The sequence below is a fragment of the Castor canadensis genome, chromosome 2 (genome assembly GCF_047511655.1).
Source record: "Castor canadensis chromosome 2, mCasCan1.hap1v2, whole genome shotgun sequence".
NCBI lineage: Eukaryota > Metazoa > Chordata > Mammalia > Rodentia > Castoridae > Castor > Castor canadensis.
The window spans coordinates 8,023,232-8,042,562 of NC_133387.1; the positions used below are offsets into that span (position 1 = coordinate 8,023,232).

The following is a 19,331-nucleotide window of genomic DNA, read 5'->3' on the forward strand; positions in this document are numbered from 1 at the left end:
ATCTGGAGCTGTCCTTTTTATCTTCATAAATGAGTTTTAACAAGTGTTGACCTTACTTTAGAAAGCAAGGAATCATAAATGTCAGAATTCTCTTGATAACAATAGGAAGTCTAGTTTCATTTTAAAATAATGTACTGCTTGTGTGGAAGATATTAATGACTCAGTTTAAATAAATGTTTATAGTCATAATTTATGTACATCGATTATACTTTTAAGGAGAAAATAAGGAATCTGTAGTCATTCCAGTTCCCTGTGTTTCCATCTTGCCTTAGGGGCTTGAGAAGCAGTGCAAAATACTTTGTGATAGTTCAGTAAGAGCATGGAGGAAACTTGTGTAAAGTAACAGAAGCCAAATGTTAATAAGATTATAATGTATTAATGGATGTTTCACATGGATCTGGGAAAGTGAAAAAGCAAGTCTTCTATAGCTATATTCAGATACTTTGTTTTTCATTTATTTTGCAGCTTTTCATGCAACACCCAACACATACAAGCGGAAGAACACAGAAACAGCTCTGGATAACAAACCTTGTGGACCACAGTGTTACCAGCATCTGGTAAGATTAGTCCTTTGTTATTCTGGAGGGTTCTTAAGAAGTCTTAATTTTGAACTTTGATGGAGGCTGATAAAACCAGCATTCACATTGTCTGTACCTAAACTTTTATTGGCCATATGACAGGCAGTGTTCTCACCCATGTTTTTTTCATAGCTTATGTACTGCATAGTTTAGTCCTTCATTACTCTTGTATTATTCTTTGTTTATCTGTGTTATCTCTTCAGCAACATTTCAAAGTCTTTAAGATCAAAGATTCTTATGCTTTCCATAAAGTTTATGAGAGTGTGAGGCACCAGATAGCCCACTTAACACCAGAAACCCAGTAATCATATGCACTAGTTCCTCTCATGGCCATATCCCTTTTGTGAATGTTAGACACTCTGTAGTTTGAGATGCACCATAGATCCCACAGGTTTTTTTTTTTTTAATGATAGAGAAAAAGGTAAGGGATTAGGAACATAAGGTAGGAAAGTTGTTTTTTTACAGGTTATTATCTTATTTTTACCATTTCCCCTCTTTGAACCAAGCCACTCCTACCTAGGAACTAAATGGGTATATATTGCCTGTTGGATTTTGGACAGAAGATTCAATGAATGGCACCTGCAGAAGGTATCCTATTTTTAAGCAATTTGGTTTTTGTAGAATGAAGTATAAAACTGTTGGCTGCTCTCAAACTTTTCCCTTCTGTTTCCACTAAAAATGGAATTCTTAAGCACTACTTTATATTCTTTAAAGGCAGAGCTTTATTTGGCTCATCTAAATGTTTCTGTGATCTCTCTATAAACTATGCTGTTACCATTGTCTTATACTTTCTGAGACTAGATTACTGTTCCTCAAAATATAAAATGTAGCCCTTAAAGTCTACATTTCATGAAGTTTCTTTCATGTCTTCTTGTGGCTGTGTACCTTTTACAGGAAAAAAAAATATTGGATGCTTTAATAGTAAGACAGAAAGTGACAGTCATGCATGTTTATATGTTTTATACTTCTCATATACTTTAAATAGTATCTTTAAAGAGGTATGCATTCTCTTAAACCCTGAAAGAGGAAGTCTGACTTGATGCATATTAGGTATGTGATTCTTTGGTAAAGATTCACTTTTAAATGGACTGTATGTATTTAATCAGTTAATATATTTCACAAATTCACCATGTAGAACTTGCCTGATTTTGTACTACTCTAGTAAAATACTGAACTCATTTATATTTCTGAAATTTTCCGACCATCAAAAGCAAGTAAATTTCTCAACCAACTTACTTCATAAAATGTCTTTTTATTTTCTTCCACCAAACTGAGTTTTAGAACTTTACGCTGATGTCTACATTTTTCATTTTGCAGGAGGGAGCAAAAGAGTTTGCTGCGGCCCTTACTGCCGAGCGGATAAAGACCCCACCAAAACGCCCAGGGGGGCGCAGAAGAGGACGGCTTCCCAATAACAGCAGCAGACCCAGCACCCCCACCATCAATGTGCTGGAGTCGAAGGACACAGACAGTGACAGAGAAGCAGGGACTGAAACTGGGGGAGAAAACAACGACAAAGAAGAAGAGGAAAAAAAAGATGAAACTTCCAGCTCCTCTGGTAAGACATATGTAATACTTGGGTTTTACAGTTGCTTTACAAGTTTTATATTGTGAGGATTAGGGATATGTGATACATTGAATACCTTTATGGATTGATTCTTTTCAATGTAATGAGCAATCTAAGATCATAGAATTCTTTCAAGAATGGATAGCTGAATTGTTCTCCCTCCCTTCTCCCCCTCCCCCATGCTATTTACCCATCTTTGTTCTTGGAAGATTTGATCCAGTTTATTCTCACTCTTTTTGCCATTTTCCCCTCTGTTTTTCTCAGACAGGGCACCATGAAATTCAGATCATTTGGTTTTAATATTCTTGATGTCCTATGAGTAGTTTTGGTTAGAGAGAAAAGTAGAACTACTGATGAGTTGGTATTTTGTCTAGTTAGTATTTTGTTGATTAAGTTTTAGTTGTCTGTTCAACTTTGTGAATTACACCATTAATAACAATAGTCTAATGACCCCATTTGTGTTCATTTTAGAAGGTCCTATTAAAGGAAGCACAACTTCATGGTTTGCAGAATGTGGTCAGAAATCTTTCTGGAATTGTTCTAATTTTAGTTTATTTTAAAATATGATCAACTTCTGTTTTCTTAAATACACCTTGAATTTTACTTCTTAATTCTGCTTTCAGTCATCATTTCTTGACCATTGCTAACATTTGGTTTTGTAGAAGCAAATTCTCGGTGTCAAACACCAATAAAGATGAAGCCAAATATTGAACCTCCTGAGAATGTGGAGTGGAGCGGTGCTGAAGCATCCATGTTCAGAGTCCTTATAGGCACTTACTATGATAACTTCTGTGCCATTGCTAGGTTGATTGGGACCAAAACATGTAGACAGGTAAGCATATCTGCATATCTGATAAAAATAAAACAGTTATAAGAGCTTTAAATATAGGCATGATATGTACTCGTTCTTCAAATATATGAAAAATTTTGGTTATTTTTAAGTTCCTCTTCATCTTCTGAAAAGAAATTCCCATGGAGCCCCCCCCCCCCACCCCACAAGAGGGAACTAAATAAGCATTTTTCAGTTGTATTACAGAATTTTCCCCACTTTTAGATATTTAAGGTTGGGTATGGTAGACTTAAAAAGCTAGTAGGAATTAAACTTGGCATCACTACTCCTGACCAGAATGTAACTACAGTCATTCTTCCTACATGATGGAGGATGGATTTCCACTGTACCCCTAGTACCTAGCAGTGTTGTAGGAGAGACAAGGACATTTTCCTGGTGTGTACGAACATGGAATGTTTCCCTTAAATCAGACTGTTCTCATGCTGCTGTGCCTGCTCTCTTGTCAGGTGTATGAGTTTAGAGTCAAAGAATCCAGTATCATAGCACCTGCTCCTGCTGAGGATGTGGACACTCCTCCTAGAAAGAAGAAAAGGAAACACCGGTGAGTCTGCGGTAGAACTTCTAGAGAAGCCACATAGACGAATGGTGCAGTAGTACCCATGTCCCAAGGGTAGGGGTTGGTTTCCACTTGGACTATTTAAGTAACACCTTAAAGTATCATCAAAGACAAACCTGTAGAATCTTGTTCCTACTGTCATTTTCCTAGTATTTTTTCTGTAAAAATATAGCAGCTTCAGTAAATTTGGCATGTTAAGAGTCATAAAAATTTCAGTTACTACACTGAAGTTTTGGCATTTTGGTTAAGAAAAACATTTGAATAGCTTTTGTAGTAAAGGCTTCATAAACAGTTCAGCCATGTTATGAAGTGCTCTAAATGGTGTTCCTGCTGTGAGTTCTGGGCCAGTTTTTAGGAGCAACTTTTATTCTGGGAGTTTTATTCTGAATTTTCTAGATGTATGCCATTCCATTCTGATGTTCTTAAGTCACCCTGTTCCAAGCCCACATGAATGTTAACTTTCACAAAGGCTTCTGGTGAATGAGTGATGAAGTGTAGTAAATGTTTTCAGCCTGATTTGATTTGTAAATAGAGAGCCTGGAAAATCATGAATGGACCCCTGGCCAAACTTCCTTTTTGAAAATGAAAAGCATAGTTGGGTGGGTAAGGAAGCAATTAAAGTTACGATGTACAGGCTCATATTTGTTACATATTTTTAATAAATAATTTAGAACTTTCAGAAATTAGGATTTTTATCCCATTGCAAATTAGGCCTTAGTAGGTGCTTCTAAATTTTTGGTTGAATTATTTCTGCCTGTGTAGCTCAGTTGGAATGGCTTATGGTGCCCAAAATTAGAGAGAGTATCAGTATTTATATCACCTACATCAGAATAAATCAAAGGCAGGCACATCTGCTGCTACACGAGGCCTGGCTGCTCTTAAGTCCTGACCAGGTGACATGGTCAAGTATGGAAGTGATCTCTTATTAGGCTTGTAGGCATGGCATAGCAACCTCAGTGAGCAAGCTGTTTCTGAATTGCTCTGAGCTCATGAAATATATAAGCTGGGTAGCTTATGATTTTGCTATGTTAATTGCACTGATACATCCAGTTAAGCAGCTCTTGGTTGGATTTGTAGCTGTAACCATATTCCCATCTTTACACAGAAGTTTGTGTTTTTTTTTTTTCTCTGTTTTTTGCAGGTTGTGGGCTGCACACTGCAGAAAGATACAACTGAAAAAGGGTTAGCATCTTTTCATTTAACTTCATTATTAGTGTAACAATGTCTGCGTTATTCTCATGTTAGAATAGTAACTGGATTGGAGTTTGGGTTATTCTGATGTAATTGACTTCTGTGCCTAAAACTAATTCAAATGAAAGATATCTGTTGGTGAATCTCCAGTTAGTTATCTTTTGTAAAGTGAAAGCTGATTGGACAGAGTGCGTCATTAAGAAGTGCTAAGGGAGAAGCGCTTTGAAAATAGAATTGATACATGAGGCCAAGCTCTCCAGTACTTGGGGGTGGAGGTAATTTTTATCATTATTTTATCCTCAGGACTATGTGTAGCATTGTAAGTACAGTAAAGGGAGCTCCAAAGGTAGTGGGGAAGAATGTACTCTTGTTAATTGTGATAATCATTTCCCATCTCCCTGGATTCATTGGCTGCCTGCTGTTATCTTTACTCAGACGGCTCCTCTAACCATGTTTACAACTATCAACCCTGTGACCATCCACGGCAGCCTTGTGACAGTTCGTGCCCTTGTGTGATAGCACAAAATTTTTGTGAAAAGTTTTGTCAATGTAGTTCAGAGTGTAAGTATTTGTTGCTTTGATGCAATTGCATGAGAACTAAATAGGTCTTTTGTCCACAATTTTAAATAGTGATTAAACCAAAACATGAGGACATGGGAGTGCTCCCTTGTGCTTACTTTAGGAAATCCACTTACTCTACAAGTATTTATTGAGACCTTAATTGCACTGTGCTAGTGTCCCTTTGCTTTCCTGGGTAATGTATATGTGTGTGCACATGCACAAGTTAAGCAGACTTGATTTTTTTGTTTTTTCTTCTTTGATCATTTAAATTAAATCATTGTAAAGGTGGCATAGAATGTGAGGAGAATCTAAAAGTAATTACCCAGACATTTTGGGACACCAGAAGTTGTCAGAGCTTGGAAGGTTTTGGCTTTCGGAATGAAGGAAAGTAGCATTAGTGTAATGGATTTTTATAGTTGTTTGAAGAAGCTGCACAGAACACTTGGATGGTAAGGAAGAGGTCAGAACAATTAGAGTTTTAGACTGGCCAAGGCCCTGGATACTGTTTAGTTCAAAATCTCCCTTTACCTAGTTTATAAATCACAGAAGTTTAAATTTATATATCATTTAACAAATACAAAGTGGGAAACAAAAACTCAGTGGTTATCCTTCTCAGTCCTAACAGTTTCATGTGTGCTGTTCCTTGATTTTCTCATTTATGCAGTGGGATAATAAGGTGTTATCAAGGTTTAAATGAGTCCATCATGTGCTCTGCACAGTACTTGCTACATAACCTTTATGCGAGAGTTTGCATATGGTGATGATGTGAATGATGGTGGTGATGATGATGAACTTATCTCTGAAGGTCAAAACCGCTTTCCTGGGTGCCGTTGCAAAGCACAGTGCAACACCAAGCAATGCCCATGCTATCTGGCTGTCCGAGAGTGTGATCCTGACCTCTGTCTCACATGTGGAGCCGCTGACCATTGGGACAGTAAGAATGTGTCCTGCAAGAACTGTAGTATTCAGCGGGGCTCCAAAAAGGTAATAACAGTCAAATCTGGAAGATAATTTTTTGGTTTTTTACTGGTGTCAGGATAGCCTTAGACCATTTAGCTGTGGTGGAGGAGTAACAAAAGTAATAGTGATCCTTGAAAGGGGCAGCTGATGAGAAAGAAAAAATGGTCAGGTTTTCTTTGGGTAATGCAATCTTTTAAGTTTCCCATAGAATTCTTTGAGTTCTGAGAAGTAGCTATTAATGGTATCAGATTTGAAATAAAGGATATTTTCTAGTTGTTTAATAGATGATTTGACTTTCTTTTGAAAGTTTAGTTAATACAAGTTTTATTTCCTTAAGGCCAACAAATGGTGTTTTTTGGTTTTTTTTTTTTTTTGGTGGTACTGAAGGTTGAATGAAAGGGCCTGTCCCTTGCTATGTAGGTACTAGGCACTCTTACCACTTGAGCCACACCCCCAGCTCTTTTTGCGTTAGTTATTTTTGAGGTAGGGATTTGCATTAATGCCTGGGCTTGCCTGGACTGCAGTCCTCCTATTTATGCCTCCAATGTAGCTGAAATGACAGGAGCCTGCACTCTATGCCCAGCTACTTGTTGAGATAGGTACTTGAAACTTTTTGCCCCAGGTGGCCTCCAACCCCCAATCTTCCTGATCTCTGCCTACTAAGTAGCTAGGATTACAAATGTCACTCACTATGTTCTGCCAAGTGGTGATTTCTGTCAAAATAAAGAGAGCCATTCTCATCAAATGGTATTTTTAGGTTTCCTTTCTTTGCAGAGTAAAAGATGAAATTGCCATGGCAAAGTTTTGTAGATAATTCTTATTTCTTCATAACCTTAAAAACAGAGACCAGGCACTCAGGAAGCTAAGGCAGGAAGGTCTTGAGTTCCATGCAAGCCTGTACTACATAGTGAGTTCCAGGCCAGCCTGGGCTTCATCATGAGACCTTATTCCCCCCCCCCCCCCCAAAAAAAAAATCCAAACAACCAAACCTAACTTTGAAAACAAGAAATTACATATTTGAAACCTGGGAATAGCATGTAGGTAATTTTAAATGTGGTAGGCAGGAAGTGGGTTATTGAGAAAAAGAAACTTTTAACATATATTATTGGGGAAATTCAGTATCTTATTTTGTTAGAGTAGATGATAGGTTCTTTCTTAAATTAATCTTTTTAATCATAATAGCTCACATTTATTAGCCATTTCACATATACATTTTTGTTTGTATTTATTTTGGTTTGAACTCAGAACCTTGGTATTTGGTTGACGCCAGGCACTCCACCACTTGAGCCAGCCCAGACATTTAATATATAGCAGGCACTGCTTTGTGTATTGATTCATTAGTCTTCTTAACCCTGTGAGTTAGGAATAGCCATTAACCCCATTTTACAGATAAGGAAATCCAAAGTCACAAGACTTGGCTGGCTGAGTCATTACATGATTGATATTATCATATTGTTAGGAGTTCCCTTCTGCCAGACATCCTGCCCCAGGAAAAACATTCAGCCTCTCTTGGTTTTCTTCCCTATGTCTGAATCAGTATCTGTGTTCATGGCAGATCTGAAACCAGCCAACCAACCAAACTGGATTACCTGTGCAGAGTGATTTTATTCTAGGTGCTTACATATCCATTTAGGTCTTCCAGATCACCATGATGTTGGCTCAGTGTCCTGTGAAACACCTGTTCAGACCTAAAAATTATCCCTCCACCCCCATACTTGGCATTAGATAAACTGCTTGTTCAGAAATAGATGATACTCATGATGCTGGCAGGTCCTCTTTGTTGAACATCTTTTAACTCTCAGGACAGAAAACTATGTGCATACCTGTTATCAACTGGGTTTCATTTACTCAAGAGCATTTAGGTAATGTCGTTTCTGATAAGCAGAGTAGTTGGAAAATTCACCTGATAGCTAAACATAGGATAACCAGAATAGGAGTAGATCAGAAGCTTAGATGATCAGGGAGCCTTTTTAAAGGTCATAGGAAGGTCCCAAATGAAAATATAATAATGAGTCATGATGAAAAGTTAGCATGTTTGGGAACAAATCCCTAACTTGGCAGTTTGCAGCAATGGTCTTCTTGGCCTTCTCTGCTAAAAGTGGGACTGATGAGATCAGGACACCCCTTCATGGTAGTTTTCCATGTTACTGCGAGGAAGTTCTGGAAAGAGCAAAATCTAAAAGAAAGCTGCCATGGACAAAATGGCAGGGCCCCCCAGAGGAGTAAATGCCAGTGAAAGACCCAGAATGTGTTCAGGGTTTGAACTGGTAATAGAAGGCACTTTAAGGAGTGGACTGATAGGTCTGGAGAGAATAGTAGTTGGTGTCCTCAGATTAAATTTGTGTTAGTCAGTTGGGCAAGGTGGTACACCCCTGTAATTCTAGTTTTTGGGAGACTGAGGCAAGAGGATCAGGAGTTCTAGGCCATCTAGGGCTATATAGTGAGACCCTGTCTCCCAAAAATTTGTGTTAGTAACTTTTTGTTGCTTTGAAAAAATAAGAAAACAGCTTAAAGGAGGAAAGATCTATTTTGACTGATGGTCAGTCCATGGTCACTTGGCTCCGTTGCTTCTGGCTTTGTGCCTGGTAAGGCAGAACATCAGGATGGAGAGCTTGTGGTAGAGCAGAGTGGCTCACCTCATGGAGGACAGGAAGCAGAGAGAGACCAGAAAGGTATGGGGCCAAGACATACCCTTCAAATGCATGCCCTAGTGACCTCCTTCCTCCAAACAGATCCTACCTCCTAGATTTTACCACCTCTCAGTGATGCCATCCAGTTATTAATTATTAATCCAACAGAGGATTAATACACTGATTAGATAAGAACCCTCATGTTACCTCTCAAGGATTGGGTCTGCCTTCAACTTAAAAGTCTTGGAGGCACACTTCACTATTCGAAGTTTAACAGAATTCAGGTTGAAAGTGAAAAGGGGAAGTAAAAGAGAGGCAGTTCTCATGAAAACCTTGCTCGTTTTAGCAGCTGTAGGGCACCCACACACTGAAGAATATTTTTTTTTTTTTCTGTAAGAGGTTACTTACCTTCGGCATTTTATTAAAAAATACTGTTTTTGTATTTGCCAGCTGTCTTCAGCAGCTTTCATACCTGTGGAATCTAATTTGTATGTTGAGTTGTTGCCCTGGAATGGGGTTGAGACTTACCGTAGTAACCTGTGTTTTCCTTCTGTGGTCATCTGTTCATCACCAGTCTGTCTTTGTTCTCCTTTTCTCATTATGTGATTGTGCTTTATTCTCTAGCATTTACTGTTGGCACCATCTGATGTGGCAGGATGGGGAATTTTTATCAAAGATCCTGTACAAAAAAATGAATTCATCTCAGAATACTGTGGAGAGGTAAGGCACACTGGTCATATGTATTCAGGTGGTATGGGTGATAATAGCTTTCTTTGGTTTAATTGATTTCATTAGAGAAGTCCAGTGGTTTGGTGAGAATGAATTAATGTAAAGTGTAGACTTACTCATGCTTGTAGATTTGGTTTGCTTAGTAACTGTATTGCTTCAGTTCTAGCCATGTTTAGCATTCGTCCCCTGGGCATAAGGGGCAAGGGGAGGCAGGGATGACAAGAGCTGTCATTAATAACTCGCCTCTTTAATTACAGGGCTAGGGAAAAAAACTGTAGAGCTAGCTTCAATTTGTAATAAAGTTACAGTTTATGTTTTTTACTCAGTCAAAAGACTGTTTGGTTAATCACTTTGTCCAAGCAGGTTACCTTGGATGTAGAAATATATCTGACTTAGAGTTCTTAAAATATCATTCTTCATTAGTGTGCACACTGAAAGGAGAAGAGAAATTGGCTGTGGTGACCTCTTTGTTGGGTATTCTTAAGAAGGACCAAAATTCTCTTGATAGATTCTTGTATTTTCTAACTTGCTTGATCACCTTCCCCAAGACGTTTTCCTCCATTGTCTTTCTTTTTAGATTATTTCTCAAGATGAAGCAGACAGAAGAGGGAAAGTATATGATAAATACATGTGCAGCTTTCTGTTCAACTTGAACAATGGTATGTTTCTGAGCTAGCAGACACTTAGTTCTGCTGAGTTGGTTTGGGAGCCTTCTGCTGGCTGAGGATTTGGAGATGAATGTAGAGGTCAGCAAGATGACCAGAAGGAGGCACTCTACAGGAGCAGCCCTGATATTTCTCATCGTCTGGCATAGTCTCAGGGCTGCTTGCTGGAAAAGATCTGGCGTGGGGAAATTCCTCAGGGAGCAGAGGGAACCATCTCTGGAGGCCCAGCCATCTGCAGATGGGGCTGCCCCATACTCTGACTGTAAGGGGATGTCCTTCATGCTCCCCCACTGCTGTGGTTTTCCTCGTGTTCCTAAGAACCTGGGGGTTGAGTAAGCACAGCACATCTCCTCCAGTCAGCGCCTCTGACCTGGAAGGATGGGGAGCAGCACCGCATTTGAAAACACCTTCCAGATGCCCCAGGACGTTATCCACGGACTGTGAGAATGAAGGCAGCTTCTTCCACAGCTGCCGCAGTGAGTGTCCATGGTGGGATTACATGAAAGTGCAGGTGTGCTCAATATGCGAGATATACAGAGAAACTCCCAAGTTTTTTTGTTATGAGTATGTTCCATATAACTGTTAATATAATTTTAAATGTGAAAATGCCAGTTCTTGATATTGGGAGGAAGTTAGTAAGATTACATTTTTTAAGCCATGTTTTGCACAGCAATATATATTCATAACTGATAAACAATAGCATTTGAGATAGCCATCTTTAATCACTAAGGATTAATTTTAACAATAAGCATCTCCTTCCAAAAGTCATTTCATACCGAATGATTTGCTTTTGAAGTAAAATCCTAAAAACTTTTTGTTTATTGATCTACAACTGAAATTATTTACTGGATTGTACTTGTTTTTATTCTTTAGATTTTGTGGTGGATGCAACCCGCAAGGGTAACAAAATTCGTTTTGCGAATCATTCAGTAAATCCAAACTGCTATGCAAAAGGTAGGTTCTTACGAGATGAGAATTACCAGTTGACAACAGGAATTCCCTTTTCAGTTCAGTGATAGTGGACTTAAGTATTTCTGGGCAATCGGTTGTTTTGTCAACAAGTCAGTTAACCTCTCATGCCTGTCTTCATGCTAACTGCTCACTGACCCCAATGTGTCTTTCCTTCTAGTTATGATGGTTAACGGCGATCACAGGATAGGTATCTTTGCTAAGAGAGCCATCCAGACTGGTGAAGAGCTGTTTTTTGATTACAGGTTGGCAAAATACATTTCTAGCATAATCTGAGTGCTTTTCCTTCCTATACTGTGAGCTGGGACAAAGGCTGATTTTGAGGTTTCTGCTGAATCTTCTGTCCCTGGAGGGTTGTTCATTTGATGATTGGGGAGCTGGTGATAACTGTCCTTGATAATGTTATTTTTTAACATAACATTATCATTATTTTTTAATCATACGAGTGATGCTTGCTTATGTATATATGCACTGGGGTTTGAATTCAAAGCCCTTAGTTTGTTAGGCAAGCTCTCTACTACTTAACTCTGCCTCCCAGCAAGTCATGCTTATTTTAAAAAATGCATAAATAAAACCCGTGCAGAAAGCCTTCTTTCTTACCCTGCTGGTGACTGCTGGGTGTGTCTCCTGGACTTTTCTGCATCACCCATCACATCATGCAGTGCATCCCGCATTACTTGTGTGTTTTCAAAAATAGATGTGATCACACTACATTTACATAGATTGTTGTGCAGCGTGCTTTTACTTGACAATATCCTATGGATGTCTTTAGTGGCATCGCATTACATGTTTTTATTGCTAGTGTTTATTACGCACATCATTATGCAGATTTTATTTTTTGGTGGGACTAGATATTGAACTCAAGACTTTGGACTTGCAAAGCAGGCACTCTTTTTCTTGAGCCACACCTCCAGCCCATTTTTCTCTGGTTATTTTGGAGATTAAATCTCAAGGATATTTGCCCAGGCCAGCTTCAAACTGTGATCCTCCTAATCTCAATCTCTCTAAGCTAGGATTATAGGGTAGTCACCAGAGCCTGGTTTAGAATTTCCTTTTGTTGTTGTTGTTTATTTTTGTAGAATTTCTTATTTATGTATTTATCTTTTTGCAGTGCTCTGAATTGAACCTAGGGCCTTGCATGTGCTAGGCAAATGCTCTACTATTGAGCTACATCTCCAGCCCGATACATAATTAGCTCCCCTTGCTCCTCCCCTCCCCCAGATTATAGGGTTTCAACTCAGGACCTCACACTTGCTAGGCAGGCCCTCTACCATTTGAACCACACCCTCCCCACCCCCCCACCCCCCAGTTCTCATTATTTAGTATTTTAAAAGTCGGGACTGTTGGCAAATAACCTATCTGATTGTCCTGTTTGTCTTTCTTTTGGGATGCTGGGGACACAAAGCCACGGTTCTTGTTTAACTCTGTGGGCAGGCATCGCACTGGCAGTTTACACTGTCACATTCTATAGGATAAACCTGATAGTACATTTAATATCTTTTTATATGTAATCAGATACAGATTTCTAGTTAAAGAATTTCTGTGACTGAGCCCAGCGCTGGTGGCTCACACTTGTAATCGTGTCTATTCAGAAGGCAAAGATGAGGAAGATTGAGGCTTGAAGGCAGCTCAAGCATAGTTCTCAAGACCCTATCTCAAAAACACCCAACACGAAAAAGGGCTGGCAGAGTGGCTCAAGTGGCAGAGCACCTGCCTAGCAAGCATGAGGCCCTGAGTTCAAACTCCAGTATGCCTCCCACCCCTACCCCCACCCCCTAAAAAAAAGAAAGAAAAGAACTTCTGTGGCTGAATATACATCCGATCCAGAAACTATCCTCATGGAGTGAGTTGTAAACTACAGCCCATGTGCACCCAGTTGTGATATACTTTGCTACACTGTTGGAGAGGACTGAGTAAAACCCAACAGGATTCAAATAAGGGTCTTGCTGGGGGAGGTCAGTGAGTGGCTTCATGTTAGGCTTTCTCTAAGTGAGGCAGCAGGTGGGCCTGGGGTTGGAGGCAAAGCTGCCCAGCTTCCCCAGTTGGGAAGGGCCAGAGGTTCCCAATGGCAGAATTCTCAAGGCATGACTGGCTGGGGCTGCTCTTTGGCTTTGCTTACCTAGGGACTCTAGTCATTTTTTCCAGATTACGGGGTCTTTTTCTGTTTTGCTTTCTCAGTATTAGAACCAAACATTATGATGGAGCTGCCACGGAGATAGGGGGTAGGAGGTTTGAGGGAGGGCTGGGCAGAAGCTGTGGGGGTGCTTCTAGTGAAGGTTTGTCTAGTGTAGAACCTGGTATCTTCTCAACTAGAAGATGGTGACCATTGACGCAGGTGCATGCCTTGCCTTCTTTATGTGTGCATCTGTATAACTGGGGAGGCGACTTAAGACATTTTCGTTCCATACTAGGTTCAGCAGGCTTTGTTGTGTTAATCTCACTGCTTACTGGATAGGCAGTCATTCCTTGTTCCTGTTGTTTCAGATACAGCCAGGCTGATGCCCTGAAGTATGTGGGCATCGAAAGAGAAATGGAAATCCCTTGACATCTGCTACCTCCTACCCCTCCTCTCTGAAACAGCTGCCTTAGCTTCAGGAACCTCGAGTACTGAGGGCAATTTAGAAAAAGAACATGCAGTTTGAAATTCTGAACTTGCAAAGTACTGTAACAATAATTTATAATAATGAGTTTAAAAATCAACTTTTTATTGCCTTCTCACCAGCTGCAAAGTGTTTTTGTACCAGTGAATTTTTGCAATAATGCAGTATGGTACATTTTTCAACTTTGAATAAAGAATACTTGAACTTCTCCTTGTTGCCATCAACTATCAGAGCTTTATCGACTGATTCTAGAAAATGACTATCTCTAATGGAAAAACACTTGGACTTAACAGTTGTCTTCTACATATCTTGATTTAACTACTATATTAATAGACAGTATTAATTTGCCTAACTATAAAACATTTTCATGTTAGATATAAACATGTAACATAATAACATAGAATTTGCCAACTTATAATTAATGCCAGTTTTTCCTGTTAATATGTGTAGGAGACCTGGTGAGTAAATAACACCAGCATCCATACTTGAGGGTTGGTGAGGAAAGAGCTTGATCTCAAAGACAGGACATCAGGGCAGAGTATGTTCCAATCAGCTGAGTATCCTAGAGAAAGTTATTTAACCTCCAGGTCTGTTCTCCATGTATAAAATGATAGAATTGAACTAGGTTACTTCTAAGAATCTGTCTCGCTCTAAATTCCATAAGCCTAGGTGAAGTTCTTATCAATACAACATTGTAAATTGAGATTTCTGTCCTGCTTTCCAAAGCCAGGCAGCCAGGCATGTGGTACACATCTTTATCCCAGTACTCCCAGCACTCAGGAGACTGAGGCAGGATTGTGAAATCCATACCACCCTGGGGGTAAATAGCAAGACCTGTCACTTCCACCCACCCACCCACTCATCCCTCCCACCCCCTCAAAAGGCAGGCAAAACCAAGCTGTACTTTTACATCTTAAAAAAGGGGATTTTAAGAAACAACTTCTCCAAGTCCCCAGGAGATGGGATGCCTGTATCTCCTGCATGATAGCGGGCAGCAATGTTAACTGGCTGGCACTTTCGCAGATGCTGAGAGCATTTGCTTTGCTGTGGGGACCCTCACAACAGCTAAAAAGCAGCCCACAGTGTGTAACTATTTGGCACCAAGTTCCTTTTCCTAGAGTTAGATACATTCAATAAATATTATAAACTCACCTTACTGTCTAGTTCAGAAGAATTTCTCTGACTTCTATCACGTCAGTGCACAAGGCACGTCAACTTGTGTCCTAAAGTAAATTTGCCATGAGAAGGCCTGCCTTAAGACTAGTCTCCTGTGTGCCACTCATATCTCTTTGGAAGATTTCTAATGACTGTGCTGATAGAATTTGTTTGGTGATCCCCATTCTTCACCCAAGAAACAGTATCACACCATAGGTTGCTGCTGACTTACTCTCAGAGAGCAGGGGCTCTGGTACCTGTCTTTGGGTGCCTTTTGTTCCACCCTGGGCAAAGTGGGCAGCTGCTTATTCCCTAAAGAGATGGCTGATTGTTTAGATCACTTCTTCTGTGGATAATCTAGTGGTCTTATTTAGACTTAGGCAAATCAGTGCATCTACTTCTTACCACACATGGGCCTGTTCAGGACACTCCAGATTTTACTTGGCTTCCGTAGTATCTACCAACACAGCTCGTTTTGGCCATTCTACCATCCCATTCCCACATGCAGACAGGTGGGTCCTCCAGATCACTGAGGTTCTGCTCAATCTGGCAGAGCTCTAAATGCATCAGAAAGACACCAATTGCACGGATATAAATTGTGAGAACCATCTAGTGCATTCCTAATGCACAATTAAGTTTTTTAATTCCATGATTAGAACTGTACTTCTCTAACTACCCTCACTAGTAACTTCATGAATACTGAGCTTTTCTTTCCTGAAACATTCGATGTCTCCACTTGATGTACTTTATATGATAAAGGCAGTCTTTAGGTTGGATTTGTGTAGTGGGGGGGTGGGCACAGAGCTTGATACACAGGCTGAACAACTATACACAGGTATCACCTGGCCCATAGACTGCCTGCTGTGGGCAAAAACACCATAAAACAACATGGCTTGTCAAAATTCTTTTCAATCCAGAATATTTTGTAATTTTTATCAAAAAATCATAATTTACCTAGAAGCTACTCCTTGCTTTTCAGTATTCTCTGGCTTATCCGAGCACTGGCACTCACATACCCATTCCTCAGTCCACCTCTGTCCTAGGAGCTCAGCAACTCCTGCCAAGTCAGTCTGTGCAAACCGGCCAATCATGTGACTTAAGTAAGTATGGACATTTTGAAAGAACCTAAGTATTCTGTCACATGATTTTCCCTGGGCTTGACTGAAGTAAATGCTTGCTTATATCCTCAGCTGTTTGTCATAAATGATTTCCAGTGAGGCTGCTGTGTAGACTCTATATAGGTATTAGATGTAGTTCATACTGACCTGTTAGGACGATGTCATTGGTCTTCCACTGGTTAGGTGCATGAATTGAAAAGGTGAGCTAAGGTATAAAAAAGTAATTGACCAGGACAGCAGAGTTTTAACCCTGGTGTGGCAAAATCTTAAGTTTCTTTAAGAGGAAAATTAGGCACCAATATTGAATAAGCAACAGACATCTTAAAATGCCCCAACGTATTTTCAATTTCTGGGGTCCTGTAGTTACTGTTTTCTTGCCCATGTTGGGGAACCAGTCTTCAAATTTCAGTGGGCCAGGCTACTTTCTCACAAAGGTAAGAAAGAAGTGTCTGGCCAGTAGACCATAGCTACACAAGTGTGACAGCACACTGTTCCCTCCTAGGGGACCCTTCTATGATTTTTGTCCAGTAATCCTAAAGACAGTATATTTTTTATTAAGGAGGTGGTCTGAAGTTGTGTTACTGGAACTGGTGATACTCTAGGGAGGAGGCCTCCACCTGGCAAAAAAGAATTTTAGAATACATCGAAGTAGAGACCAATAATTTTATTAGTAAAGCAAAGAAAAGAAACAGCACACAGCCCAGACATGGGCACATCTGATAACAGATGCAACGAGTGCTCTAACATCAGGGGTATTTATGGTGAAAAGTGGTGTTTGGGGTTTGGCTCAAATTTGTCACCTCTTGGTTCTAACACCTGGTATAATTAGTTGCTTTTGCTGTTAAAAATTTTTTTTTAAATTTTATATTACTTGATTTATTCCCTGAAATAAACATAAGAAAATCCAAATGTCTCCAGAACCAGAGCAGCACCAGATGATTTGGTACTTTGCAGAGTGGATATGTTCTGTTCACAGTGGATTCCTCTTCAGAATAACATGTGATTTCCCTTTAAGGATGTGCATAGGTACTGATCATACCAGAGGCATTTTGGATAGACAAAATAACTTGTTTTTTACAGTCTCTATGTTAAGGTTGGCTTGCTCATTAAATTTGGGTCATTATGTCAGATGTTTGAAAATCCCTTTAAACAAAGGATGGGTCCTGTGAGATGCTCCAGGACAGGTGTCCATCCCTGCGATAAGTATTTTTCTTTTTTAAGTGTAGCCCAGGCAGGCCTTGAACTTGTGATCTTCCTGCCTCATCTTCTTCACCTCGTTGATTACTGGCGTGCACCACCACGACCAGCAGTATTTTTCTTTGTAGTTATTTTTGTGCCAAGAGGAGTCATTTTCCCAAGGGTTCTTTCTCTGCGTAAGTTTCTTTAAGGTATCCTTACTCAGTTCTCAGAGTGCACTACTTTTTGGTGAAAGGGCAAGGTCAGGGGGAGAAAGCCGCTCTTTTTCCCTTTTTACAAAAATGTTGCAGCTTGTTGAGAGGGGCTGTAAGGCTGAAAGCAAAGAAACATGGATACCCATGTTTTTGAGCACAATGCTTATTTGTAAATTCCTGGCTGTTTTCCATGCCTCAGTTTCCCTGATTATCCCTGCCCCAACTGATAGATAAAGAAGTACTTTGGTAGCTATGATACTGTTCAGTTTTTGGCCCCTAACTGGGTCCTTTTTCCCTCTGGGAATTGTGGAACCAATAACAAGATTGAGCAACAATTGAGCAGTGAAGGACTTACTCTTGGCCAAGAATATGAGAAGTGGGAGATAAATTCTGCTATCAACTAGTCAGCCCTTGCGGTTGGGAGGTTAGAGTTAAAAGAAATGACGGGTGGGGAAAGGATAACAGTGGGAGGAATAATCATGTCTTTTCCGGAAACAGGCAGACATTTCCCCCTGAATTTGGGCACCACCTCTTTTCATTCCTTTTATGGTTCTTTTCACGAATATGGCACTTGTCAACTATCATGGCACTGGAGTGTCATTTAGCATCACATGGCATTAAAATGAACTTAGAGGTTGTCTGTCATTCTGGCAGCCATGTTAGACGAGATCCAACCAGTTCCCACTGGCCCACCCCACCAACTTCCGGCCTGCAGGCTACATATCCTCAGCAGTACTCACTCAGGCAGCAATCTTGTTTCCAACCTCATGGGCCCTGATTCCAAGACGGGCACTGGCAAGAGTAACAGCCGCACTGCAGGATCTTGCTGTAGAAGCCAGCAGTCACTTGCTCAAGGTTTTCGGTGCCTTTATAGAAACAAGTATGGGTGTAATCTCAGCACATACAAGGTGGAGGCAGAAGAATCTCAAGTTCAAAGCCAGCCTGGGCTACTTATACTTAGAAAGACTGTCCCAAAAGGTTAAAAAAAAAAAAATACAGGGGTTAAGGGGGTCTTAAAGTTAAGATCTTATTTTTCAATCCGAAGCTCTTTCAGATTACAGGAAGACACTGGGAATATACATTTGCACAATCATTAAATCTTTTATTTACATATAGAAATTAGTAAAACCTAAAACAAAACCAAATGCAACTTGTACAGAAATCCTTTAATTTTCTTTATTTCACACATTAAAAAATGAAACACACTATACAAATGGGTTTCCATAGCAGATTACACGTGGGTCCATTCAGACTTGCTCTCAAAGTGCTGCCAACATTACAGGTGCTGCCTCGGCCGACAGCGGTAACCAGGTAGCCAATGTATTGATTTAAATGCAGTAGCATGCAGCCCTCAGCATGGAAGGTTCAGTTCCCCTCGGTTCTTAAATTAGCTTAAATGGCGTTGGTGTCCATATTTACAGACTTGAAATGTTATCAGTCCTGAGCAGTTCTGCTGAAAGTCTGAAAGCAGCTTGCTTGATGGGAGCTGCGGTCTCAGTTTTAAAAAGGGAGGTCCAAATGGCGGCAGGCTGTCTGCTATGAACTTGAGCCGTTTTCGTCCTCTCCATTGGAACTATTTGCTGCAGGTCCCACAGACACCTCTGGAAGGGTTAAGCCAAGTAACTGTAGGTGTCCTTTTCACCATCAACTCGCTCCAAATACTCTTTCTCAATCAGAATGTCAATGCATTTCTGGGCATTATTTTAGAAAAGGCAGTGAAAAGGGAACACAAACACAAAAAGCCATCAGAACAGAGGTAGGCCAGCTACATTCACCATGGTTACCCACCCTCCAGAGCTCAGTGGGGAGCA

The 19,331-nt window shown here is 40.2% G+C and overlaps 2 protein-coding genes across 12 annotated transcripts in view; one reads left to right on the top strand and one right to left on the bottom strand.

Annotated features, from left to right (window-relative positions):
• Ezh2 (enhancer of zeste 2 polycomb repressive complex 2 subunit) overlaps window positions 1-14,064 on the top strand; it is a 67,059-nt gene extending 52,995 nt beyond the window's left edge. For 6 of the 10 annotated variants that reach the window (XM_074061318.1, XM_074061322.1, XM_074061288.1 and 3 more), the window contains 12 exons: window positions 466-557; window positions 1,896-2,136; window positions 2,808-2,977; window positions 3,442-3,536; window positions 4,693-4,733; window positions 5,178-5,303; window positions 6,109-6,287; window positions 9,518-9,613; window positions 10,200-10,281; window positions 11,161-11,241; window positions 11,417-11,501; window positions 13,741-14,064. In XM_074061318.1, coding sequence (XP_073917419.1) covers window positions 466-557; window positions 1,896-2,136; window positions 2,808-2,977; window positions 3,442-3,536; window positions 4,693-4,733; window positions 5,178-5,303; window positions 6,109-6,287; window positions 9,518-9,613; window positions 10,200-10,281; window positions 11,161-11,241; window positions 11,417-11,501; window positions 13,741-13,801 — 1,349 coding nt within the window. In that variant the 3' untranslated portion in view covers window positions 13,802-14,064. The remainder of the gene's footprint in view (window positions 1-465; window positions 558-1,895; window positions 2,137-2,807; window positions 2,978-3,441; window positions 3,537-4,692; window positions 4,734-5,177; window positions 5,304-6,108; window positions 6,288-9,517; window positions 9,614-10,199; window positions 10,282-11,160; window positions 11,242-11,416; window positions 11,502-13,740) is intronic. The other 4 variants (XM_074061310.1, XM_074061297.1, XM_074061312.1 and 1 more) reach the window with 1 other exon arrangement.
• Window positions 14,065-18,665: 4,601 nt separating this feature from the next.
• Window positions 18,666-19,331, bottom strand: part of Cul1 (cullin 1) — an 81,307-nt gene continuing 80,641 nt past the window's right edge. For both annotated transcript variants that reach the window (XM_020178085.2, XM_020178084.2), the window contains exon 22: window positions 18,666-19,211. In XM_020178085.2, coding sequence (XP_020033674.1) covers window positions 19,131-19,211 — 81 coding nt within the window. In that variant the 3' untranslated portion in view covers window positions 18,666-19,130. The remainder of the gene's footprint in view (window positions 19,212-19,331) is intronic.